The sequence below is a fragment of the Manacus candei genome, unplaced genomic scaffold (assembly GCF_025592945.1).
Source record: "Manacus candei isolate 608988 ecotype Guabito, Panama unplaced genomic scaffold, ASM2559294v1 h1tg000022l, whole genome shotgun sequence".
NCBI lineage: Eukaryota > Metazoa > Chordata > Aves > Passeriformes > Pipridae > Manacus > Manacus candei.
The window spans coordinates 6,099,230-6,125,899 of record NW_026138070.1 but is presented as its reverse complement, the minus strand read 5'-3'; the positions used below and the strand labels follow the sequence as shown (position 1 = coordinate 6,125,899).

Genomic DNA, 26,670 nt, shown 5'->3' with positions numbered 1-26,670 from the left:
AGTGCAGACACAAACACCAACAGCCTTTGCTTACCTTGGATAAGGTCTAGGTGAGCCCAGGCAGGAGAAATCCCTGACCCAAGGTCATTCCCCAGCTTGGGAGAAGGCACATGGTGAAAAGAGGGGGATGTTCACCTTCCAGAGTGCCCTGCAGGAGGTGGAGGTTGGCAGGGGATCAGTGGCACAGGGAGCTCAGTCTCATTCCAGATCTCACCCCAGCAGCATTTAATATTCAGTGTGGCAGTGATGGAGGGTGTGGGTGATGAAGTTCTCTTCTGGATTCAGGAGGCTTTGAAGGCACAAACAGCCAACAGAAAATCCCAGAGCACCTCTGGCTGGGAAAGAACAGAAGTACTTCCATCACTAGAGTGTGTGGTACAAGCAGACACTTGGATCAATCGTTTTCCACCCTGGATACGTTGGTGGGACAGATCTGTGCTTCAGTGAGAGGCAACGGGATGTAGGGCAGGGAATAGACAGGGCAGGGACACAGGATTGCTGGTTCTATCCTAGGATGGAGTAGATGAGGTGTCCTCTCAGCCCAGCTCACTGGGGTGCCCAGGAGAACGTGAAGCAGCAAGTGAATTTAGTGAAAAAAATCTAAAAAAGCCAAGTCTATGATCTTTCTGCAGGGGGCTGTTGGGGCAAAGAAGGAAGCAGAGGAGTGGGAAAGCATGGTAGGTGTAAGGAGGAGCTGGGCTGCCAGTCTGCTGGATCCTGGTGGGCCCCCAGGATCCTGCTCCGGGATGTGTGTCCGTGCGTGTCCGTGCGCTCACCGCCGTGTGTCCTCACGTGTTCACTGCATGAGCCTGTTCCTCCTCTAGTGCCTCCCTCCCATTTGCACTCATTTCTTTTCCAAAGGGGTTGCCAGCTTGAGTCCCCTCTCGGAGCTGAGCCCTGGGGTTCCTGGGAGGGGTGACCCCAGGGTGGCTCAGCCCCCAGCTCACACCGACCAAGGCAGGGGAAGCCCTTGCAGGGCAGAGCACTCAGCCCAGGCAGATTTTTTCCACTGGTGCTCTGCACCGAGAACACGAGAACGAAGCTTGGAGTGCTGTTTTCCCTGATTGTTAATCCTTCTTTTCTTTATTTCTGCACCCAAACCAGTTTTGCATGCACCAGGCAGGGAGAGGCACAGCACACGTCGAGACTAAGAGAGAGAGATTATACTCTGCTCCGAGTCTGATCACAGAATAATCTCTACTGTGGTTGAAAAGCAATAATGTTGAATTTTTTAAATTCAATATACTTGCACAGGCAGATGTCACCCAAGGGTTTGTGCTCTCCAGTGGCTGTGCTGGAGGGGTGACAACCTGTGCTGAGGGAGCAGCTGAAGGCGCAGAGAGAGCTTGGGGTGGGGGAGGCAATAGAAAAAGCACACTGTGATTTTATTTGGGTCAACGAGTGAGTGTATTTCAGCCATTCCTTCCCTTTCAATAAGATGTTTGTATATAACCAGTTCAGCTCCTGGAACTAAGCCCGTCCTTTGCTGTTTGTCAGTAAAATAGTTTTTTGCATGTTTTGCATCTGAGTGTTTCTTCCAACCCTTTGAACCCCACGGTACCCCCAGGGCAGGGGCTGGGGCACTGCAGAGCAGCAGCTTTGGGCAGGGGCTTGAGAGAGGAGGAGGAGAAGGTACAAACAAGGCTGGAAAGGTGTGGGAAAACCTGTCCTGATCTCTGAAGAAGGGCTGTGTGATTTCCCCCAGGTTATGTGACATCACAGGACGCTGTCCCAGATTTTCACCTGCTTGTCTCCTGCTCACCGGGATCACAGGGAAGCTCCAAGGTCCAGAACTGATTTTAAAGGAAGAGAAATATTTTACTGTTAAATTCTGGGTGCAAGTTACCTCCAGAGAGCAGCCTGGGCCTCTCGTGTTGCCTGCACGGGCAAGAAAGGCAGGAAAAGTGCAGGGAACTCAGGGCTTTGGCAGGGAGAAGGAAAAGTGGGAACATTTCCCATTCTAGCAGTACCAAAATCTGCCACCATGGCCCAGCCCTTTAGCATCCTTTAGTCTGCTCCTTGCTGGAACAGAACCACACACACAAAACAGAGCAGGTCTGACCCTGAGTGGGACCCCAGTCCTTCTGCACAGAGATTCTGCTGCACGAGTTGCTCTCCAAGTCTGGGCACATCTCAGGCTGGGTGCAGACTCCACGTGAGGGCAGAGCAGTAAATAAAGCCCAACACCCAAGACAAGGGATTATAAAAGACTCTGAGTGTTTCTTTTCCATTCCAGACACAGACACAGGTTGGCAGAGAAAAGCTTCCTGGGGAGACTCCCACCTCCCCGAGTCCCACAGCGCGCGGCGCTCGCACCCTTGTGCTTCCACAGTGGGACTTTGCTCCCAGTGTATCACATCCAGAAGTAAATACTTCAGTGGATGGCAACTGGGAGGAGACAGAGATGACCAGGCTGTAAATCTGCCTCCCAGCTGCAGTGCTGGAGCACAGGGAGCACGTTTGAGCTGGCACAGGCCAAGCTGGGGAGTGATGGATTGCCTGCTAATCCATCTGCTCTGAGATTTGCTCTCCAACACAAAATACCATTTTAATAAAGTGCTGTTGGCTCATAACTCACTCAGTGTCATGAGACGAGCTCACCTCAGCCTGAGGTTGTCATTCTCTGTCCCTGCAGGGAGTGTCACGTAGCTGGGTGCCACCTCCACAGGGACAGCAGTCACCCTGGGGCTGACTGGCCTGTGAGACTGCCAGAGGTGACAGGGCCCTGCCTTGGAATCTTGGATGAGGCAGGAGTTCCCCCTCCTGTCCCACTCCACAGGAGCAGCAGCAGCAGTGACAACCTGACACCTGGCCCAGGTGTTCAGTGGGCAGCAGAGCTGGGCACACCAGTGACCTGCCTGGTTCTGCCCCTGGGCTCACCAGCTCCTGCCAGGGGGAGTCCCTGGGAGCTCAGCCACAACCAGCAGTGAAGAGGCTGCTGTCAGTTCCTGTGTGAGGAGAACAGCTCAGCAAGGTACTCAAGGGTGCAGATTTGGGTCATGTTTGCACCATGTAGTTACAGAAAGGGCCTCGGAGCAGAGCACAGGGTTCAAATCCAGTTCAAACTCCGAAAAAAAAAATCAGGAGATTTTCTGACCTGTCTCTTATATGCACACAAGCAGAATGAATGTCAGCTCATCAACACAGGCTCGTGTTCAGGACTTGACAACGGCACAGTTCTCAGCTGTTCCAGAAATGCAGCAGAAAACTCCTGTTGCAAGAGCAGCTCGAGGGCAGCAGTGGGAGCAAACAAGCCCCTTTCATCTCTAGAACTGTGCTGGACACCTTCGTGCCAGAGACACCCCCTGAGCCCTGCCTGCTCACCTCCTGAAGAGGAAGGGGAGTTACCTGGGGGAAAAATACCCGAGGCTTCTCTCAGACTACCTGTGTTGACTCCAAGTTAACCAGGTGAGTTCACACCAAATCCACCTCTGTAACACAAAGCCTGCTCTGAGTCTGGGAAGGACAACACGAGAGTGATGCCACATGTGGGGACATGAGCAAGGAGACAGGTCATGGAGCTGGGAAAAAAGGTGAGAAAAACCTCTGCTGGACGTAAACCCTACAAATACACAGGAGTAGCAGGCTTGGACAGGCCCTGGGCTCTCCCTGTGAGGATTTGGGGTTTGGGCCCCTCCAGCAGGAGAGGCCACACAGACCAACACAGTCAGTGGTATTTCAGCAAGGGGGTCCTTTAATTCAGTTGCTTCTGCCTCGTTTAAACCATGTTGTTTTCTGGTGCTGTTTCAAACCACGAGACCCAAGGCAGGCTGAGGCAGCATCCCCTCCCTTGCACCAAAGGACACACTGCTCTCAGCAGATGATCCCACCAAACCACAAGACCCTCCCAGCTCTCTCCCGGGGCCTCGGCCCCACGCACGCTGGTCTGAAGCCTGCAGACTTCTCACACCGGGGTTCCTTTGGGGAAAGGCAGCAGGGGGTTCCTGCCAGTCCCTTTGCTTTCTTCAGCACCTTCTGTTTTCAGCCACTCCATCTTCTGCCTGTGCTGCTGCACAGCGTCGGCCACGCGGGCGTCGATCATGGCCTCGGTGAGAACGCCGTCCTCGGAGGCATAGGCTGCTGCCTGGAGAGGAAAAGGGAGGAGGGACAGGTCAGGGATGGCAATTCTCTCTTGTTCTCCATGCATGCTTTCTCCCATACGCCCCCAACACAAGCCCCAGGCTGGTTCTCAGTCAGGGGTGGCACCCGGAGCAGTCACTGACATCCTTTGCCCTCCTGCCTCTGGATTTCCTGGGAGAGACAAGATCTTTGCTTTCAGGAGAGACAAAGCCACGGGTTCCTAATGCTGAACTCATGGTCAGGCTGCAGCCACACTTGGCCTGTGTAGATTTCCTCTCCTGCTTCAGAAGCCCTGCACGAGGGGAGCCAGTAAGGTAAAGAGCAACGGGGGCAGGATGGGGATTGAATGAGCCCACCCAAGGCAACAGGAACCGTCTGAAACACCTGCACAGCAGAACTAACATGCTGGGGGGAACATGGGCGAGGTGGCACCTCGACAGTGATGTCTAACATGCACTGATCTTGCTTTCCTCATGTGTCAGCTCTCCCCCTGTACTCATCTGCCCGCAGCACCTTCCCTTTTGTCCCCCCTCCACTCATCCCACAGTCCCTGTCCCTCCAGTTCTGCTTGGTAAGCACTTGGTCCTGTAGCTGCTACAACAGGCAGCACAGATCTGATCACAGCTCCCCAGAGAAAGGGCTGTAAACTCCTGACATCTTTGCCAAACACCCTCCAGGGGAAGCAGGGCTGTGTGACTCCTCTCCAGCTGCAGCAAGAGGACTGTCCCTCTTGTCCCCACACCCAGGGCAGCTGGAACTGCACTGATCCTCCTGCAGGTGACAACGTGCAGCCAGTCCCTCCGAGGAAGGGGAGGATGTTTATGCTGTTAACTGCACCCATCTCCAAGGAAACAGAGCAACTCCCAGGCTGCAGATTTCTAAATCTGGTTCCTCCCCCTGCAAGTGCTCCTGAGAGCAAATCCATGTCCTGTTCCCTGTGCAGCTATGGAATGAGGGAGCTTGACACCACCCACGGTGGGACCCCCTCCAGCTTCTCACACCCACACTGCCTGCCCCAAACAGCCCCAAACTTCTGTCCACACCTCCTTCCACAGAGCTGTCACATCCTGCACTGCCACATTCTCTCTGCAGGGTTTGCAACATCCCAGGCAGGAATATTAACTTGGGCTTTCACGACAGACTGAAGTGTGTTTCTAAGGTATTACACACAGGCTCCATCAATCATTAATGGTGCAAAACGTCAGTTATACCAAGAAATGAAGTTTACTGCAAAAGCACCACAGAAACAAACTCCAGTGAGACCATTTCCTGCACCCCCTGTCTATGTGATGATGAGGGAGAAGACAAACCCCAGGATAAGCTGTTGTACTGGTACTATCCCAGTACTGTAAGCTATACCTGCCTATTAGATTGGTGTTACCTCACTGCAGGAGGAATAATTATTTCAAGAAATGAGCAAAAGGTCACCCAAGTTGGTTCTCAGCCTCCTCTAACCTACTTTCCAGCCCTTTTTGGGGAACTGGTTAGCTTACAAAAGGTCTTGCTGCACAAACCACAGAGCTGGCAGGTGCTGGTTTTTCCTGCAAGAAGCATCAAATCCTTTGCAAAGATCTTTCCCCGTGCAAAACCCTTGCAATCCTTCCTTCAGGCAGCAGTGAGAGGTTAGGCTAATGCTCCTGCTTGAGATTAGGAGTAAACAGTGGCCACAGGGAAGGAGAAGGTCTGCAAACAGAGAATTCACTCTGCATTAAAAGCACTTGTCCTGCTTTCACTGGCAGAGCAGGAGGCATCCTCAGCACAGCCAGCCTGCCACTTCCACACCACCAGGAGGAAAGCACAGCTTCCACAACCTGCCAAATATTTACCCAACACCCATCACAGCCTGACCTGTCTTCACTCACCCCCTTTTCTATTTTGTTTTTCTTTTGCAGGACCTGCCAACACAGCCCCTCCAGGCAGGAGGGCTGGGTGTCTGAAAAGGGACAAGGTGCTTTCCTGGGATGCACTGATGTGTCTCCACAGCACAGAGAGAGGATGTCTTTCTTCCCTCCCCTCCTCCCTGCCACTGCACAGCCCATCCAGCCCACTGTGGAACCTCCTGCAAAGCTGTGCAGTTCACGCTCTGTTGATTTTCTCAATGACTTTCTATTTTTAGAAAGCCTTAAGGCCCTTGCTGTCAAGAAAGCAAATGGGAGAAGCAGCTGCCCCTTCTGGGAGTAGCTTGCACACACACAAAAATGGTACCAAGCCTCATTTATATTCATACCTCTGCCTCCTGCATGGACACATTTTAACCCATTTTCTCCAGTGCAGCTATTCCTGGTTTACTGCTCAAATCCAATTCCAAAATAAGCTGAAAACAAAGTGTTTGGTGGGGAAATAGAGGGAGGAACAGATGACAAGTCCAGCCCAGATGACCTAATGCTTCATTTCAGCCAAGACTCATGGTTTATTTTAACCTGGCCAGACTAATCTGTATCCTTTGAATCACATTTATAATAAAAATAGCCTGATAAAAAAAAAAAACAACAAACCACACAAGCACTATTTTTAAAATACAAACAAGGTTCAGGGAGCAAAAAGGCATTTATGTCAGTGTCATAAAAGGCAAGGAAATGACAGGAAGCTCACACTGGGACATAAAACTCCTGGGAATTCTCCTGAAGCACTGCCAAAACAGTTTTCCAAGATTACAGCTTGGAATAGTGAAAGGTTGATTTTTTTTTTTTGACATTTTATCTAAAGCAGATCAAGGGGTTTAAGTACAGTGTGCAGAACCATAAACAGATCTGAGGGGAATTTTTCAGTGTATAAATTCATCCAGCCCATATTCTAGTCCTAAAGGGTTAGATCAGGGGGATGGAAAAGCACAAGGACAAAAGGGAATGCTCAGTCTCCTGCAGAAGAGATTAAAATGGATTTCTAGCACGCAGACTATTAGCTGTGCCAGACAGCAATATTTTTCCCAGTGCTAGAGGTTACACTCTCTGCCTTTCTGCATCTTATTTTTTTTTTTTTCTGTTGGTAAATTCAGGACCAATCAAGCCAGACTGAAACAAGGGTGAACTAGAACTTGGTGTAAATGACAGGCAATCCATCTCAAGCCCAGCTTATGGTGGAATTAAGCCCAGGAAAGCTGCAGCTATTGCTCAGTTTAACTGAGATGCTTTTGTTAAAGGGTGATATTGGCAGAAGAATCCAAAAATATTTTCAGAGTGGCACTGCTGCTGCCCAGGTACTCCTGCAAGAGCTGACAGTTGGGATGGTTTCTCCTCCAGCTGCTTCAGAACTTCACCCTTCCCCAAACCATCTCTGAGATTCGGTTCTGGCCAGGAGAGATGATCCCAGGGAAGCCAGGAAGAGCTGATGGTACCTCCCAACTCCATCAGGTCCCCGAGGACATGATTAAAACTCAAGTGTGCATTCACAAAGGTGCTGCTCACATCAGGCACAGGGGGGGATTACTGAGTTTATCCTGGGCAGGGTCAGGAATTGGGCTTTGAGGACCCTTGTGGGCCCCTCCCAGCTCAGGATATTCAATGATTCTGTGACCAGGTTATTTCCCACATCAGCCATCTTTGGCATGCAGCATCTTGAATCCAAAATTCAGTTACATAGGGAGTTTAAAAGACCAACAGCTCGAGAGTTAACAGTGGATCTGTAGCACACAACCACCCTACAGCTGTTCCATCCAGCTGAGGGAAGCCTGATGAGCACTTTTTGAGTCAGTGATGTGGTTCCTACAGCCCCCACTTCCCTTGACCCCCTCCCTGGGATGTGCCAGAGCACTGTAGCTATGCAGTTAACTTGCCTTGCCAGGCTATTTTTAACTCTGCTCAGCTCCCTGACCCAGTTCACAGCACAGCCATACACAGGGGTGCTCCAGCACCACGGGAAGGAGAGTAGGAAGGCAGGAATGTAAGGCAGGAATAGCACTGCCAGGAATGCTTGTCAAACTGCAGCCTTAATCCTGCCCTGACAGCCCAGAGCACTGCACCAGCTACAAACATCCCTGCAAGTTCTCTGTCAGTGCTAACCCAGGCCCCAAAACACCAGCACCACTCAGGAGATCAGCTGGGGTTTAGAGTACCTAAAATACCTGCTTAGAGAGGCTTTTAACCACACCTTCTGAAGGGCCACACCTTGGTGCTTTACACAGGCAGAACCAAACTGCCACAGTCCAAGCTCAGTGGCCACACCTAAACACAGCTTCTGTTAAGCTCTGGTTGAGCTCCAGTCGGTCACAGCTCCAAATTCCTTGACCCAGTGACTGAAAAAGCACTTCCAGAAGCACTGAGGATCAACAGCTCTGCCAGGGAGCTCCCAGGGCAGTGCTGAAGACAAGTTGTATCCCATTCTGGATGCCCTCACAACTGCACCCATCAGCCATCTCCCAAGGAAATGTGTCCACATGTCCAGTCACCACCTGGGCTATTTTAGCACCTACCCCTGGCACATCACACTTCCCTTCCTGCCCCTTGTTCCAGCACACCAGCAACTTTGATTTTGACACAGATGAAGCTTCTTGCAGCTTCTACATCAAACCAATTCGAGTATTTTTGCCCACCCTCTCCTGCAGGGTTTTTTTTAAACCCTTTGAGTGTTTTATGATGGCAGAGAGGAGAGAACTTCCTGCTGCAATTTGACACTGAACCTTGTTAATAGGCTTGGCACTATGAGGCACATTTTAAAAAGCTATCAGTGCAACACTAAGGAATTAGTCACTCCCACCTTCCCCTTCCTTCATGATCACTTAAAGGATAAATGATAAAAGCTGAGGTCATTCCTGGGGATTAATGACAAGCTTGCAGATAAGGAAGGGGTGATAAAAAGCAAAGGATCATTTATCACAACTTTTTATTACTGGAAATACCTGGCAGCAAAGCCTTTAGCACACATGGGGCAGGTGTCAGCACACAGTTTGAAATATGCTTCAGTAACACAAAATTCACATACTAAAATTAACCAGCTGTGTGCTACCAAAGAATAAAATAACAGCTCTCAAATGGTGGCTTTGGACCTCAGCTCATGACTACTGCAGTTTAAATTAATTTAGATCAGGAAGGATAAATATTTTCTGTACCTTTAAAGGCGGAAAAAGGGTGTCAGGAGGAATGAAATGCACAAACTTTGTAAAATGTTTGTGAACTGCTAAACTAAATAAAAAATTTAAAAACTAAACAAAAAGCTGCTTTGTTTATTCAATCCCTGAAAGGGAGCTGACATGAGTAAGTTACACGACATACAATTTGGAGCATATTCCTTACATTGATATTTCTATGAAATGAAAATGCACAATCCAGTAAGAAACTGGCAGCTGTGACAAAACCAGGTGAAAGCCTGATTTTAAAAATAAAAGCACTTAAGCTTGTTAAGCACATGAATAATTGTACTCCAAGTGACTGCATTTTTTTATTTCTATACAGGGAGAAATAAATGGAAGAAATACCTTATTTTTTTCAGCTCCATTTCCAGTTAGTTTTGTTTCTTTAACTACTCCAGTTGCACTACAAATGTGTTTAGAACAAAGTAGGGAAGCAGGGTGGTTTAGTGCCCTAATGCTGTCGATACCTGAGGGCAACAACACGAGGCATCTCCTGAGCTGGACCACAAGTCGTGGCCAGCATGATCTGCCCCAACCCATTTCAAACTCACCTGCTTTACTTAAATTCAGTAAGGGATCTTCTATCAGTGATGGACTTGGTGACCTTGAAGGTGTTTTCCAACCTGAATGATTTATGATGATCAGAACTGTTCCTGTTTATGAGATGAGGAACTGTGCTGATGCTCTGACACTCACCTCAGAGCCAGAAGTGTTCTGGGACCACCCTTTGGACATAATGGAGCTTTCAAAGGGAAGCTCCAAGACTCCAAAATCAAACCCTCAAACCTTCCAGAAAGGGAGAAGGAGCCCAGAGTGAAAGCCCCACTCACCTGCCATGCCACAGCAAGCTGGGAGATCTCTCTCCCAGACATGCCCTCGGTCAGCCTGGCGATCTCCGAGCACTTCTTCCCATAGTCAAACTGGGCCAACTTCAACCTCCTGGGAGACAGAGGGACCAGGGTTAGTTGACATTTAGCCACATGACAGGAGTTCCAATGGTGTTCCTACTTGCATTATTGCCTCCAGTGCAGCAGCCTCCTGAATTTTAAGGTCACAACAAACTGTGGCACAAAATCCTAGGATGGCATCTCCTCCTGTGACAGGAAGAGGCATCTCTCCAAATCTTAACTTGGTTAAAGTGACAAAATACAAAATACACAGAAAAGGAGAAGAAGAAAAGCAATAGAATTCCCCAGGGTGGGAGGTGTGCAGGGACACTCACTGTTTGCCTTCTGTGGCTGGTTTCAGGACATGCCGATCAAAATACATCCGGACGAGCCGCTCCCGTTCCTCCAGCTGGGGCAGATCAAAGTTCACCATCTCATCTATCCTATCGTTGATAGCCCAATCAAACTGCTCAGGCTGGTTGCTTGCTAAAACAAGCATAAACCTGGAATGATGAAACAAGAGAGGGAAGACTCAAAAAATCATAAAAACAAAAATCAATGAACTCGTCTGAACATCGGGAACTGCCACGGTCGGTACCAAAGACATTTCATCACCTGGGAAGATGAAGATGCCCTAGAAACAGCTTTGTAACAGCATCTCAAGCCTCATGCTAAAATGCAGTGCTGTTTGGGCTATTTGGAACAGAGAGAGACATTCAGAATGAACATTATGAACCAAAGATGCTTTGTTTTACCAAGCTTTGCTCCACTGTACAGATGTGCTGCTTCCAGGTCCTGCTCTCTCCTGCTGCATTTTGAAGCTAGAAATCCTTTTTATTTTTTTTTTTTTGCTTTGTAATGATGCTTCTTCCCTGTGCCAATACTTTAATGCTTTAATTGATGTTACCAGCTTAATAGTGCATAATAATTTGCCATGGGCTTTTAACCACAGCTATTGGAATATCGACGTTCCTCCTGTCTGTTTGAATCATAGTCTACAAGGGGCTGTGTTCCTTGCTGTCATTTCTGAGGATAACTTTGCCAACTCAAGAGCCACAGAGGCAGGAAACTGTGGCTTTTCTACCAACAAGGACTTCCCCCAAGCTGCAGAAACACAGCCTGGATAAAGGGCTGACATTCAACCTGACACTCAGGCACCGCTCATTTCTATCATGACAATGATACAAATGAGCAAGAGATGTTGGCATTTGCAGTCAGATACCCAGCAAGAAGATTTTGGGACGTTTAAGCCAGCAATTCACATTGCTTAGTTATGCTGCTGACAATTCACTGCTCAAGTAACAGTTCTCCTCAGGGTCTCACCAAAGCTGCCACATTTACATGCCCCATTACACTTATTCAAGTGAACTCCCATTCATGGATCCAGGACTCCTCCTTGCCCAAAGCAGCAATAAGGCTGTTCAGAAGTAAAAAGCAGTGCATGAATCACAAAAGGGCATGTTCAGTGTCCTAGAATGGCTCATGGTTTAAATCAGGGCTGAATTCAACATCTGCCCAACTGCTCTAAGGGCAGGAAGAGCACCCACAGCACCCAAACAGACCCAGAGCTCTGCTAAAGCAATTTAACATCAGGGGAAAGAAAGAACCCTCCCCCTGCCACCCCCTGCCTTGCAGTGCAAAGATTTATTGTATTTATTATTGAAACAGCAAGTACAATATCAATTAATAACAATAATAATGAACTCAGCTTTATAGAGCAACTTGATGTATAATTTCAGAAGAGACTTGCCATCCTCCCAAAGGGAAAAACAAAGTTCTTGCAGGCTCAACACCTTGTTTTCTAACAATTTATTCATTTTTTTGGGAAGGCATATCTTCCCAGGCACCTCCCTGTGACAGAGAAGCTACACACAAGCAATCACCAGTTAGAACTGCATTGGTTCTAATAAGTTCAAGATACCCCAAGGACAGAAAATGCCCTGCTTTTGTCCTTCCAGAATATTTATTTCAATGTCATGAGGTTACTATAACAGGTATTTCATTCCAACACTACTAAGGGAGCAATTCATCACAAGAAACTCACTTCCCCACATACAGACAGAGACAACTTTTCTTGTTGGCTCAATTTCTTTGTACAAGTTTAACAACTAAGTAAAGTTCACACACACCAAAAAAAAATCAAATATTATTTGAAAAAGGTCGAGGAAAGGTCACCTCTCTATTATGACAGCCAGGAAAGGGGTTTTGTTAAACTAAGCAGTGCTGTGCAGGAAGGTGACATCAATGTGACATGGTGAGCATGGATGGATGGACAGTGACAGTCACACACACACAGACATCTGCCAGCTCAGCCCTGCAATCCCATGTTTGGCAAATCCAGGAAGGGAACAGCTCTGGGATCCCTAAATTCATGAGCAAGGCTGCTCACAGATGTTCTGAGCAGCTCAGGCGAAAGAAATGGAGTTAGATTTGAACTCATCTGCCCCAAAGTTCCTGCTCACACATGCACAAGATGGAAAGAGGTCACCAAAGCACTGGAGAGGAGCAGCAGCTCAAAGAAGCACCTGCTGAAGCATTTTTTTCAAGAGCTCCTGAAGCATCCAGCCAGGATCAACTCTGAGTTCTCTTTTGTGATATTGATTTTCACAGGCCCAATACTGTTCTTGTATAAACAGCAACTTATCAAAAAGAAAATATTAATCAAGGTGTCCAAACACCATCCTGGTTTCAGGAAAGAATTTCTCCATAGTTCTGATTTCCGAGCTGCATTCAGTACATAAACTGAAAAGGGGATGTTCTCTGCAGATTTTTTTTAAGCCCTCAGCAGCACATATAATTTCCAACTTTCATTTGTACACCACAGACCCTTCTTAGATTCTCCTCAATCCAGAGAAACACCAACTGCTGTAAGGGCTGGAACTGGATACTCACTTGTTGCTGTGCTGCCCTGTTCTGTGCAGGAATGCATTTAAAGTTGCTCTGAGATCTTCACTGATTTTCTCCTGCAAAGATGAAATCCAAAGGAAGATCAACTGCTGGGCTCTGCAGCCAGGTCACAGCTTTGAGCAGCATTATGGACAAAGGGAGTTCTGTTATTGTCAAGCACTTGAATTACAGTAGAATCCAAAGCACTGTAATACCTTGGAGAAAAAGGATCAATTTGTATACCCAGGAGAAATGTTAGGAACTAAAGCTTCCAGTAGAGAGATTACATATTTATCCACACTCATCCAGTGATTTTCTTGATTCCAAACCCAAGGCTCCACCCATTGGCCCAGGTGGCTTTCCCTGCTGAACACCATTTTAGCTGGGAAGTCCAGTAAGATGCAGGAAAATAAGCCAGAGCAAAGAATTCACTTATACACTCAAAGTTATTTTCTAGGGAGAGCTCTTTAAATAGACCACTGGGGTCCAAGTAGCAGGTCCAGACTGAATGTAGAATGTGGTGACTGACTTTGAAAACACAGATTATTTGTACAGGGGAAGATGCTGGTGTAGCTTTGCTAACGATTAAAATGATTGCCAATGATAAAAAGCAGTTTTGTCACGAAAACCTCCCTAAGATAAATATCTGTTGGGAGAAAACACACACCCTGCAGGGCACCAGCTCTGCAGTGTGAGCAACCTCCTCTTGTTTTCAAGATTTGCCTCTTTCCTTCCTGCAAAGCCCCCCTGAAGACTGAGCCACCCATCCTTTGCAGGGAGAGATTCTCAGCCAGCCTGGAGATGCTCATTGCATTGAGCTGTGAGGTGCTGGTGTCTTGTCTCTGCATCAGTTAATTAGGTGAGCAGCGAGGCCCCTGCCAGCTCTCATCTTTGGCCAGTGGAAGGCAGTTAATGAGACTGAACAGGGCTGTTGGCTGGTGACAGACACAGAGAGCACTCACCGTGGCCCTTTTCCGCAGGAACGCGTCCGCCTCATCCACGAACAGCAGGAGGCTGCAAGAGGAAAGCACAGCAACAGGACACGGGTTAGTGAGGCTCAGACAGCCCAAGGACCCTCCTGCCCCACTGCCAGGCACCCAGAGCTGTGCCCAGGTGAACACCCAAGGGATTGCACAAGCAAACTCATTTCTTCAGGCAACGCTTCTCACTGAGCTGCAGCAACGTTTCCACTGCACCTGGCCCGGCCCAGCAGTTGAGAAAGGGATGGGATTGAGACACCTCAGGCCATAAATCTGACCCCAGGCCTCTGGAGTTGTTTTTCCTGCTGTTCAGAAGAAGACTGACGCAATTCTAGGGCCCATGACCTTAAACTCCCCTGGATTTTTAAATATCTAGGAGTTTTCACAGGCATGGTTTGGCAGTGGGCTTGTATCTGACAGTGCTGGTGTGTTACTGCCAAGCTGCAGGAGACATCTGAAAGGCAGAGAGTGCTTATTTTAGCATTCCTTCCTATTTAGAGAGATGTGTGCAGGGGTACAAGACAGGCACACAAGCACAGAAGAAGTCTTGGTGACAATGGCACCTTCCTGCCATTTTTCTTCCTTGTACCATTCTGAAAACCTCAACCCAGAGTCCTCTCCTCAACTTGCTTTGTTGTTTAGAGGGGTTTTTTCTCTTCCAAACCACACTAGCACTAAGGGTTTTACTACCTGTGGAGCAGTGAATTAATAAAGTCCATGAATTATTCACAAAAATAAATTCACTTATAACCCAAGGGCAGTGCTCTTCCCAAGAGACTAAGCCTGTAAAGATGTTTATCAATAACAGAACCGAGTTGCTCATAAAGCTGTCACGGCTTGTATTACCTTCTTGCCAAGCTTCAAACCCAGCTTTCTTCCAGGGGATTTCAGGGCCTATTAACATCTTTTACTCAACCCCAGCTTCTCTGAAAATATTCTCAGCTACAGAGAAGTGTCTTTTATCACAACAGCTTTCAGCTAATAAAGGCAACACTACTCACAGCTAAAACTGGTGGAGATTCAGAGCAAAACCTGCTTAAATCCTTCAGTGTTACTGGAGGTGAGAATATTGATGTGGACACATGTAACCTTTGATCAGGACCCTCAGAAAATGGCTATCTGAGGTGTATGAAGTTCAAATGCACAGAAGTTTTTATCAGGGCAGAGAAATTCAGATCCAGGCAGTGCTGTGAAAGAATTCTTTAGTGGGAGCATCCAGCAGTCTTCATCCAGCTGAGTATCCTCACATCTCTTCCAACTTCTGTTTCTAAGCTCCCTTAAATTCTTACACCTTCCCTTCTATAGCTCCTCAGGGTAGGAGAAGCTTAAAAAATTTAAATCTTTAGGACATTTCTCTGCTTTTTTTTTTGGTTTAAGAGGAAATAGAAACATTTAGGTGACGAATGCAGCAAGGATTAAAACAGACACTGCAAGATAATGTCCATCTAAAGCAATCAGAGAACACATAAATCACTGGTTAGCCACATTTACAGAAGACCTGAGATCAAGACAGCACAAAACCCAAACTGACACCCACTGAAAATTCTATATTGAATTTTAACATCCTGGCTGGACAAGCAACTTCTTATCTACCTCTGCACTGCACAAATCCATTTGCATTAGGATGAGCAAATTAACTCCATGCTCTTACAAAATCAGGGAGTCAAGATTTAGCCTCAACATGAATATGCTTATTTGCAGATAGAAGTTTGCTATTAAAGGCACAACAGCTTGTGACTTTTACACCTAATGCCAATGCCTTTAGCATCTGTCTCCTCCTTATCCTCATTTATTTCTTTCAATTCACTGCTTCTGCTTGAGACTCAAAAGTAAGCACTATCAGTGTTTATAATCTGAGCAGCAGAGGAGGGAAGATAATATTCAGAGAGTGTAAACAACTGGTTGCACTTCCATTTGTGCTAAATCTTCTTACTTCTGTCAGAACACTCATCACCCTGAAAGAAATGTGTCCCAGCTTTCAAGTGGGCAATATCTTCCCCCCCTGCCTGGTGAGATCAGCAGACAATCCAGTTATGACTGATCTGGAAAATCTGAGGTAAACAAGGAGGGTTTGAGGGAACAGAAGAGCAAAAGCTTTCATTCAGCCTTTTAAATATTACCAGCAGCAAGAATTCACCCATTCCAGGAAAACTTCAGATGTCACCTTTGGTCAGTGTTACCTCCTCTGTGCACTAGCACTGTTCAGTAAAAGCAACTAAATTGCTGTGGTGAGTTTTTTTGAGCAAGAACCTGATTCAGGACCCAGGGGAACATGTACTTACCCTCTCCTACTGGTGTTGGCCCAGTCAAAGAGTTTGTGCATGGCTGTGACCCCCTCCCGCCCCATGGGGGCCACGTCCCCTCCTGTCATGATGGCATAATCCATGCCTGAGTGCACAGCTAATTTCTGGAAGGAAACAAAACCAAAGAGTTCCTTTCACTGCAAGGCCACTGAACATGAGGGAGACAAAACTAGTTTACTCCTATCAGTGTGCTTATTAGCAGAGGGTAAGTATGCTTAGAAAAGGGAGTACTTTAGTCACTTAGTGGCAACTTTTACTTGTGTATTGTTTATTTCTTCCACTTCTGTCCATCTCTACTGCTTTCAAAATCCAAACTAGGTGGCATGCTGTCAGAAAACTCTTGGGATAGGGGTTTAATGTACTGATAGAGGAAAACAAAATCCAACTTGCAGCAGCATGTCAAATCTGCCACTGTTAAAGTAAGTTTTTGAAACCTCAGATCTTGTGGACAAGCACTGAAGAGCAAGGAAAAATGGAAATTCTGACTCAAATCCATGTAAAAAGCATCCTGGCAGTGCACATGCACAGTGAAGCCATGCCTGTCTCTGCTCTGGGATTGTAAGCAAAGAAAGGAAAGACTCTCCTTAGATGAGTGCATAAAATCAAAGAGGTGGACATGAGGTGGCTGCTGTTGTGATTCCACGAGTCCCAGCTGCCAAGTGCCTTTCCCAGATGGAAGGGCTCTCCTGCCTATGCTCTGCACTAGAACCCAAGTGAGTGCAGTAATTCAGAGCTGGAGCAGCCTGGCTGCCCTTTCCTCCCTTCCCAACACAGGAACACAATGCTGAGCAATACTCCAGCAAGAGGTTTCAGCCCAGGGAGGGTGCTCAGCCCCTGAGGTTTTTTGAGCACCTTGCAAGATGCAGGTTGGCACAACCCTGGCAGGGTTTTTACCTTGGCAAAGAGCGTCTTCCCAGTGCCAGGGGGACCGTACATGAGAATGTTCCTGTACAGGCTTTTGTTCTTTTTTGTGTTCCTGGTTGCTATGGCAATGTCTCTCACACGAGCTTCTAACTGGGGCTGCAAGAGAAGAGTTAAACTTAAGGAACAGAAAGGACCAAGAGACCTGCACCTACCAGGTTCCCAGATCAGTACCTGCAAGAAGGAGGCAGCATCCGACAGGCTCAAGCTTTTAAGTCTTAACTTCAGCTGCTCCTGACTCCAGACCAGGCTCATTTCCTGTCCTATGTCAGGATTTACTCCATTTTCTGTCCACTTGGCTACAATTCTTTTATAAGAAAAAGCAGCAGTGCAGGAAGCAGTGCAGTAACTACTACAGATAACACCTAAATATAATATAGTAACCACTACAGGTAACACCTAAATATTCACTTCCTATTGGATGCCCTGGGAGGGACAAGTCAGAACATAAGCAACTCTTTCCAGTGCTAACTCCTTCATAAGTCATGTTTATATTCATTACTGCATTTGTGGATACTGGGAGAAAGCTATTCCTGCAGGAGCATTTTCCCCAGCAGATTCAAGGAGCTCTTAAATTTGCCTGATATATCCAGGAATCAAACTCAGAAGCAAATACACAGAAGCAGCTACAGAATTAGTAAGGTAAGAACCATTCAAAGATGGGCAAATGCACACAGTGCTTAAGACTTTTTGGCCTACAAGCAGATGAAGGTTCAATAATCCTTCGAGATCAGATGGGACAAGTGGAATGTGAATCTTAACATGCTGACTACAGAGAGAAACTGCAGCAGAGCAAGGACTGAGCTACGATTTCCAACTGCTTTTTACAGAGGAAAAAAGGTTAACAGACTGCTTAATGCATGTCACACTGAACACAGGAGCTTATTTATGGTCTCAGAGCCCCAAGGGTGCTATGCCTCCAAAATTGCTGGAATTACAGCTTTTGAAGTGAGTTTAAGGAAACAGCCCTTCTTATTTAGATTCTAAAGCCATCCTTCACGGAGCAAGGTAGGGAAACAAGAGTACTCACACTGAGAACAACTCCTTCAAGGGCATCCTGAGCCTTGCTGGTGAGACGTTTACCAACCTGGAGAGGACAAATTCAATTACTCACACAGAAAACAGCCACAGTTTTTTAACAGCTCGCCTGGACAAAAAGGTCATAAAACACCAGCGAGCTCAGCCCACCTCTGCTCCCTCCAACACTGTGTTTATTCAGACCCGCTGACAGTTCCCAGCTGCAAAAGGAGTTTTGCCTCCTGGTGTCTGAGGGTAACAGAGAAGCAAAGCTGAGCTTTACCTTGATAGGATGTTTCAAAGCCTCCAGCACAGTGATCCGAGAGGTTTCCCTCACCAGGGAAGGTTTGCCCAAACGGGCCTCAATGTATCTCCCTGCTACTGCTGTGGCATTTTTGGCAGAGTAAACACCCACTGCCAGCAGGGTCAGACCTGCCACCTGCAAAGAAAAGGGGGAAGGATTAGGACAAAACCACTTGGCAAGGCAATGCTGTTGCGTGGAGCAGGCCCCGTGGTGGGGAATTAAGATTCAAGGACGAATGCTGAGCAAGAGGGGTTTATTTTTGGTAAGGTGTTTTATCCCTGTGCAGACAGTCACGGTCTCACACTCCCTGCTCACAGGGCATTCACTGCTCCTGCACAGTGAAAGGCAGAGGAAGTACAAGGGCAGGATATAGTCCTGTGTGCAGAGGTATGTACATCCTGCTCAAAATGTGTGGGGCTTTTCAGACTTAATTAACTTGAGTAATGAAGACGAATAGCCGTATCAACCAGGTGCTGTCTGCCAGACCACCCCTCACCATGCAAGACAATGAGTGCTGAATTAAAGCTGCCAGGATAAACATCTGAATTGGGGCTGCCACCAAGGCAGTGCACGGGAGGGAACAGAAAGGACTAGCCAGGGAACATCTGCTGAAGGTGACAGTCCCAACACAACAGGGAAATAGGTGCTCCAGAGGAATAAAACCAAAATTACATGGGAATTACCATCCCTGCATTAGACTGTTGTGTCAGAAACCCCAGAAGATGAGACATTCCCATCGATTTGCCAGTGAAGCAGAAACACTCCAGGCTTAGGAGTCAGCTTAAAGCTGATGCCAATAATTTATATGAGGGAAAGGCCAAACAGACAAAAGAGCAAACTGCAGCAATTGCTTTTAAAGTAAGCAGACTTCTCCTGCAAGTACAGCCCAAGGTCAAAAGCCCCAAGGACAACAAGGATGGCACTGCTCAACAAACCATGAGACACCATCTGTTCCCTTTCTCTCTGCTTAAATGGGTGACATCACTTTTGCTCTGGGTGGAAACGTGGAAGGTTCAGAACTGGGAGCTCTGGGATGCAAAGAATAAGGGAACCTCCACACCTGACTCAGCTCAGAACACAGAAGAGGCTTCACCTTTTTAGCAGCCTCCCTTTTAAAAACAAGATACCACTGATCTCATGCACTCTTAGACCAGTCCTGAGCAAAGTTACAGCTCACACCTCTCCCTGCATGGATCTGACATAAGTATTTCAGACTTTTGGACTTCCCTGACATTCATCTTACAAGATACAGAGAAACAGAGCTATAAGCTCTGTATCAAAACAAGAACCCAACTACCATGCCAACTCTAAAAATCAGCCTGATTACAGTGCCTACCTGGTTATCATGCAAAGGACTGGATCTCTGATGAAGAAACAAAGTGAATTCCACTAAAAAACATAACAAGCCCCAAAAAACTTGGAGCAGAACATCTGGGGTACTGCTTGGATGGGAAGAGGTAGGAAAAGAGCAGTACAATAAGCAGGAAGAGATGAAAATTCCTGCCTCATTCACAGGAACCCTAAAATAACTGTCTAGTTCTTACCTTATAGCCATTTTTCAAAGCAACAGAAAATATGAGTTCCAGCTGTGTTATCCCCTTTCCAAAAACATACTTACTTTTTTTTTTTTTTTTAACCTAAATGTCCCAAATTCACAAGACAAGAGCGTGTCAGAAGCAAAAATGACCATAATGCAGGAAATCAGTATCTGGGTCAAGTGAATACACAGCTAAAAGCACCAAGCACTGATCTGCACAAGGCTCTGAATACAGAGCCACCCCAGGTACAGATGACAAAAGGATCCATTTAAAAGCATGTCTTGTTCTCCCCAGTGCTCTCAGGCAAAGTGTCTTTTGTACCAGCCTGTGTGTATAAAATTAGAGGGTGGAGCAGATGGTGGTGCCTGACTTAAAGCAGAATGTCCATTTTAACCAGCCACGCTACCAAAAATATATTTTCACTGAAGTTTTGTGGCAAGAAGTACACTGAGAAACAACTTTGTGTCCCTAAGAAGCTCTTTTATCCTGTGGAAAGATGTTGGTCTGGTTTTTAACGGATTTATTTAAGACACAACAGTACTCTAAGTGCTCTTTCAGCTACATCAAAATTAGATATAAAGCTGTAATATAAGCAGCAAAGCAAGTTTTAGATCATCATGGTTTCCACTTTATAAACACACCAAAGCAAGGAGTTGATTTAACACACATTTACAGACAGACTTTTCTGGAAGTTACTGGCAGGTATCACAATCTTACCGTGGCTGTAACTTTATCCCAGTCTGTTACAAAAGCACGGAATCCTTCCCCAAAGAGCATCCCAGCTGTCCTGGGGTGAGCAAACAGCAAAGCAAGAAGGAGAAAAGGGGATTTCAAAGACTGAATTGAAACAATTTACAAGACAATTTTACAATTATCTTCTTCAGAACCAGTCAAAAGCTAAGTGAGGGCTCACCATGGAACTGAAACATGAACAAACACAGCAAATACATTTATAATCATCTGATGTCTACACCTGATCTGGGATTAAGTCCAGAAAAGCATTTGGCCACAAGATGGTATGTATTTATTTCTTTAATACATTATTGGTGCTGAACTGCAATAAAAGGTATTTAATTCTAAAGCTCTTTTGTTATTCAAAATTTCAAAGGCCCTAAAATTAACAAATTCCAAATTTAAATACCCACCCCTTTGGAGACAGACTGCTTTCTACCTTTATGGCATATGTTCAGAAAGTGAAAGTACTGAGGGGTTTCAGAGTAACTGAGTCTCAATATTAGAGGATGGGGCTTGAAATAATATGATAGAAAAATTGTAAAAAACTCACAAGTCTACAAATAGCTTGTCTGGTTCACATTCAGGTGACAATGTAGTGAGACAAGTGAAGGAGAGGGTTCTCCTTAACACAATTAAGGAGAATTGTTAACACAACTCCTGCTGTTCAGAATCACAGAATATGCTGAGCTGGGAGGGATCATCGAGTCCAGCTCCTGGCCCTGCACAGGCCCAGCCCCAGCACTCCCACCACGTGCCTGAGAGGATCATCCAAACCCTCCTGGAGCTCTGGCAGCCTTGGGGCCTTGCCCACTGCCCTGGGGAGCCTGGGCAGTGCCCAACCAGCCTCTGGGGGAAGAACCTTTCCCTGAGATCCACCCCGAGCACAAGGGGTACAACACCGACATATTCCTCAGAGCTCTGAGGAACAAACGACTTTTCCCACGTGATGGGAGAACTCTGCTAGAGGACCAAGGCAGGCTGGGCCCTCCTGCTGCTCATCCCTGCACGTACTTGAGGGACTCCAGCACGGTCTGGCGGTGCTCGGCGGCTTTGAGGCGGATCTGCTCCCGGATGATGTCCGCGTTCTCCCGCTCCGCCTTGGCGCGGGCTCTGGCCTCCGCCTCCACCCGCAGCATCTCGTTCTTGTGCCTCAGCTCCATCTCTCTCTCCACAGTAGCTTGAAAAAAAAAAAAACCAAAACCAAACGCCAGGAGAACAGCTCAATCTTTTGGGCTGGCTTAATCCCAGAGAGCAGAACCCTTGTAAGGAAGAGAAGCAAAACGGAGCTGCCAAGCTAATCTTGGAAGCAACTGGTAGTTCTGGTACTACTGGGATTTACCTGTTACTTGCCAATGTGACATTAATGGAGCATCAACCAATATGGACAAAGAGTCAAAGATCAGTACAAGGAATTCATATGCCCACACACTCTTACAAGCCACAGAAAAATGACTTACCACGCCTCATGGCCTCCTGCTTCTGCACAGATTCTTCCTGCTTCCTCAGATTCTCCTCATTGGCAAGTTGCTACAGGCAGAGATGACAGCAGAAGAGGTGTTAAAGTTGTAAGAACTCCATCAAGTAGGCATTTGTGTAAGTTCAAGCACTACAAATGTTTTCAAGAAGCTAGTGCTCAGGTGGAAGTCCATTCTTCCTCTCCCCATCTCCCAGATTTATTCTCCTAATCCCACGCTCCTGGCTGCTCTGCCCTAATTCTCAGTCTTTGATTTGGTCAGCACTGCAGATGCCAAGCAGGTAGTATAGATGAAAGCAACTGTGCCCAGCACCAGCCACTTGGCCAGGGCACAGCTCCAGATCATCTCTTGGGCTTAAGAGAGCTCCTACCCAATTCCCAGCTGGATCAGAGGAGGAATCCACCCTACCTGCTGTCGCATCTGCTCGTCGTAGCGCTGCCGTGCCAGCTTGTCCTGGTACTGGGCCCTCTTCAAAAAAGAAAACAGGACTCAGAACACAGAGATTTGGCAGTGAAGAGAGAACCTGGTCCTGAGGGAAATGAGGTTTGAAATGTGCAAAACCAAAATAAAGTGAGGAAACCCCCCCACCCCAAAAAAAACAATCCTGGGTTTGAATACGAACAGGGTAAAATTTGGGGCAGCCAGCATCAAAATCTCCTCTATGCTGAAAAACTGACATAGTTTGACTTCATTTTAAGATGTTACAGAAATAAAAACAGAGAACAAGTGTTTCTTGACTCAGAAATTACTTACTTCACTGGGAAGACCATAGATTTCATGTTCTAAAACACATTATTTGGACTGGTGACTGCAAGCAATAGAACTATCAAGATATGCTGGCTGTCACATGGGCTCTGGTTTTAATAGATTTACTTGTTCCTCATTAATTTCTCTATCAATTTTCCACTGGCAAATAAACCCAAGCCATCTACACTCAACTAGAAGTGGTCTGAGGGTCCATATCCATCAGCAAGGAGAACTCTGCACAAGGGGTGGAATCATTCCCTATTCCAAAGGGATGGCAGAACAGCCTGGAATTTATCTCCTCAGCCACTGTAAAACATGGCACTTCAGGAGCAAATCAGGACTGGGTTTGCTCTGACTTCAAATGATGCCTTGTGAGCTGCAGGGGGTGAAGAGCCAACCCCTGGAGGGAGCAGCTGCTTCCTGAGCCAGCCCCGTTCAAAGTCCAAACCCTGACAGGATAAAAGCAACATGTGCCAAATAAGCAGTTTTAGCTCATTTCCCAAGCTAGGTGACCCATTAGAATTAATCAATTCCCTCATCTCCTGTGCTCTCAAATTAAAAAGTCACCATATATGAGCCATCAGCATAAAGGCCAGGTTTAATTTTCCCTGTTTCAGTATTATTGCCACTACAGTAACTCATGCTAAAAGAAACCAGGAAGCACCAACACTTCCACAACAGACCCCTCTGGTAACTCTCAGATCTGCATCCCTTCTCCTCTTAAGATATTTTTTTCCTGTCAAACAGATCAAACTTGGAAGAAATAGGGTTACAAGCTACTTAAGAACTGAAATCCAAATAACTTCAGAGCCATTTCACCGTCCAGACTAACAAATACACTTGATAAGCCTTCAACACTTCCCTGAAAGGTCCTTTAGGAAAATTCCAAAGAGCACACAACGAGAGAAAGTGCTGCTGCCAGTTCCTTTGGATGTTCAACAACTTGGTAACAAAAGTTCAAGAGGACAGAGCTGCCTGGAACTACAAATCAAGCTCAACATTACAAAGCCAGGATAGAACATGGGCTCAGCCTGTGAACATCCTCACACCTCTGGCTGCCCGTGAGCCCCTTTCCCCCAACCCCAAAAGGGGGAATTAAAGCACTGGTGCCTTTTCCACAAAGGAAGACAGGGTCTCCCATCACTTGGCTTTCCCCTCATTCCCTTACTGCTTGATGCTGTTTTGTTTCTTCACTGAGTGTTTTCCTTCTCTCTTCTGCTTGTACCCGAATCTGCTCGTTCTTCAGTTGCTCTATGGCAGCTTCATACTCCTGTTAAAATGGATAATTATCACAAATGAACTTAACAGAGAAACCCTACTGACAATTACATTCCAAGAAATCCATCTGTAATCAGAGTGGTGCCCTTAAAAGGTGACCAGTGCCAGCAGAAAGCTAAAATATGATCATAAAATATAACTGTAAGAAATCTCATAATTAACCATTTCAGGATTAAAGACAATTTATTTTTTAAAAAACCCACCAAGCCAACCAACACTCAAATAATCCTTAAATCCCTTTAAAATATATATATGAGTCTATACTCACTCAACTGCTTTAGTTTCCTACAGAAAACCCTTGTCATTCCCTCAAAACTGTGGTGACCTTCTAAACCACTTTGAAAGTTAAAAAAGCTTAGAAGTGACTTAGAAGTTACAAAACCACTCAGGAAATGCAAGTTTTAAACAAAGTATGTCCCAGAATAGGCCAAATCAGCTTGTACTTCACCTTCCAGAATTACTTTTTTTTTTTTTAAAGAGGCAAGTAACTTCAGCAAATAATGCCAGCAAATAATGCTGAAGCTGAACAGCAACAGGAAAACCTCACCATCCTCTGCAGGGCAGAGATTTCAACTCCTGCCCCTCCAAACCTGGCAGCTGCCTCAGGTGGGCTGGGTGTACAACACAGGAGGAGTTCCAAAGCTCCAACATACCTTGAGCTTGGTTTGCTGTTCCAGCTGCAAGGTCTGCTCCTGCATCTGGGCAAGGCTGAGGGCATCTTTGGCATGGCCTGCAACAGGCAGCAGGGAGAGGTTATGGGCAGTGAAAGGTCTTTTCTCAGGAAAGATGATGCTCAGACTACTCAATCCACTCGGGCTCCCTAGAGCACAGCTCTGCAGCTGCACATTCAGCCCTCTCTGGCAAAAATGGTCAGGAGTCTTCTCAGCACACCCATGACCTGAAGCCAACAGGTTTAACCAGCAGAGAAGGTCCAGCCAAGGCCAGGTTGGATGGGGCTTGGAGGTCTAGTGGAAGGTGTCCCTGCCCATGGCAGGGGGTGGGACTGGATGAGCTTTAAGGTCCCTTCCAACCCAAACCAGTCTGTGATTCTCTGATTCTATTCCAGCACCCCTGGGTGAGCAGGGCAGGAGCCTGAGGTTGCCCCAGGCCAAGCAGGACCCGACAAGACATGAGTTATCACAGAATTCCAGAAGGGTTCAGGCTGGAAGGGACCACAGTGGTCCCATCTGGTCCCACCTCCCTGCTCCAGCAGGGTCGTCCCAGAGCATTGCAGATGGCTCTGGGACATCCCCAGTGAGGGAGACTCCACACCCTTCTCTGGGCAATCTGTTCCCACACAGCAAAGAAGTTCTTCCACATATTCAGGGGGAACTTCCCAGGCATGAGTTCCTGCCTCTTCCTCTTGTCCCACTTCTGGGCACGCCCTGACCTCGGGGTTTGGAGATGTAAGTGGAATTTACCCTAAAAACTACATCTGGATGAGCCAAGTGATTTAAAGGGACTAACCAAGCAAAGCAAAGAGACAACGAGGAGAGGAGCTGAGGCAGCCACCAAAGCAATACTCAGCTGCTGTATAACCAAGTGAATTGCCTTGAACAAGGTCATAAGGCAGAACTATAGGGTGTTCAGGCACAGAAGAGCACCAAAGACCCCCGAAGAAGCCCCTTATAAGGTCTCTGAGGGGATATGTACATAAGTTAACAGGATATGCAAATATGCTAATAGGTGTTGGGAAATACCAATGAATATGTAAACAGGAATGCGGGGAGCTCAAAGTCAACCATGTGATGCCGACCTATCGGTTGCAGTGGAGACACCTCGGGATGCACTCTCGCGAAACGATGACCGAGTAAAGAACGCCGAGACTTGTAAACTCACCAACGAGTCTCGGAGGTTTCTGTCAAGCAACACCCCGAGCAGATCCCGGTGCATCGCCGACCCCTCCCTCTGGGCATTCACACACACCGCTGAGGTACCGAGGCCCGCCAGCCCCACCCCGCGCCCTCCCCGCCCGTCCCCTCACGCACGGGACGCGTCCAGCTCCCGCGCCGCCTTGGCCGCCCGCTCCAGGCCCGTGGGGTCGAAGTTGCTCCATTTGTCCTTGGGCGTCTGGCGGTCCCCGGCGCCTCCAGCAGCGGCCCCGCCGGGGGACGGGGGCAGGGAGAGGCCGGTCCCTGCCCCGGGGCCCCCTCCGGCCCCTCCATCGCCACCGCCCGGGGCGGCCCCGCGGTTCAGCCCGAACAGCCACGACATGAGAGCGGGCGGCTGCACGCGGCGCGCCGCGCGCCTGCGCAGCGGGGCGGACCGCCCGCTCATTGGCCCGCGCCGGGGGCGGATCGCCTGCCCATTGGCCCGCTCCGCGGGGCGGGCCGATCTGTGATTGGAGAGACGGTACCGCGTGCGGGGTTTGATTGGTTGTGTGAGGGGAAGAGGCGGAACCACGGGAAAAGGCAAACGGCGCTTCCGCATAGCAACGGGAGTTTGACGCGTTGC

The 26,670-nt window shown here is 47.4% G+C and overlaps 1 protein-coding gene across 1 annotated transcript; it reads right to left on the bottom strand.

The window, feature by feature from the left end:
- Positions 1-3,676: 3,676 nt before the first annotated feature.
- Positions 3,677-26,464, bottom strand: ATAD3A (ATPase family AAA domain containing 3A). Its single transcript, XM_051786131.1, has 16 exons — positions 26,205-26,464; positions 24,870-24,946; positions 24,107-24,208; positions 22,600-22,659; positions 22,174-22,243; positions 21,728-21,893; positions 20,699-20,768; positions 18,423-18,578; positions 18,153-18,209; positions 17,096-17,221; positions 16,181-16,305; positions 13,881-13,932; positions 12,925-12,995; positions 10,368-10,535; positions 9,976-10,084; positions 3,677-4,084 (listed from the first exon to the last, which is right to left on the bottom strand). Exons 1-16 carry the CDS (start codon positions 26,428-26,430, stop codon positions 3,905-3,907), a joined length of 1,815 nt encoding a protein of 604 aa, XP_051642091.1. The 5' UTR covers positions 26,431-26,464; the 3' UTR covers positions 3,677-3,904.
- Positions 26,465-26,670: the final 206 nt, after the last annotated feature.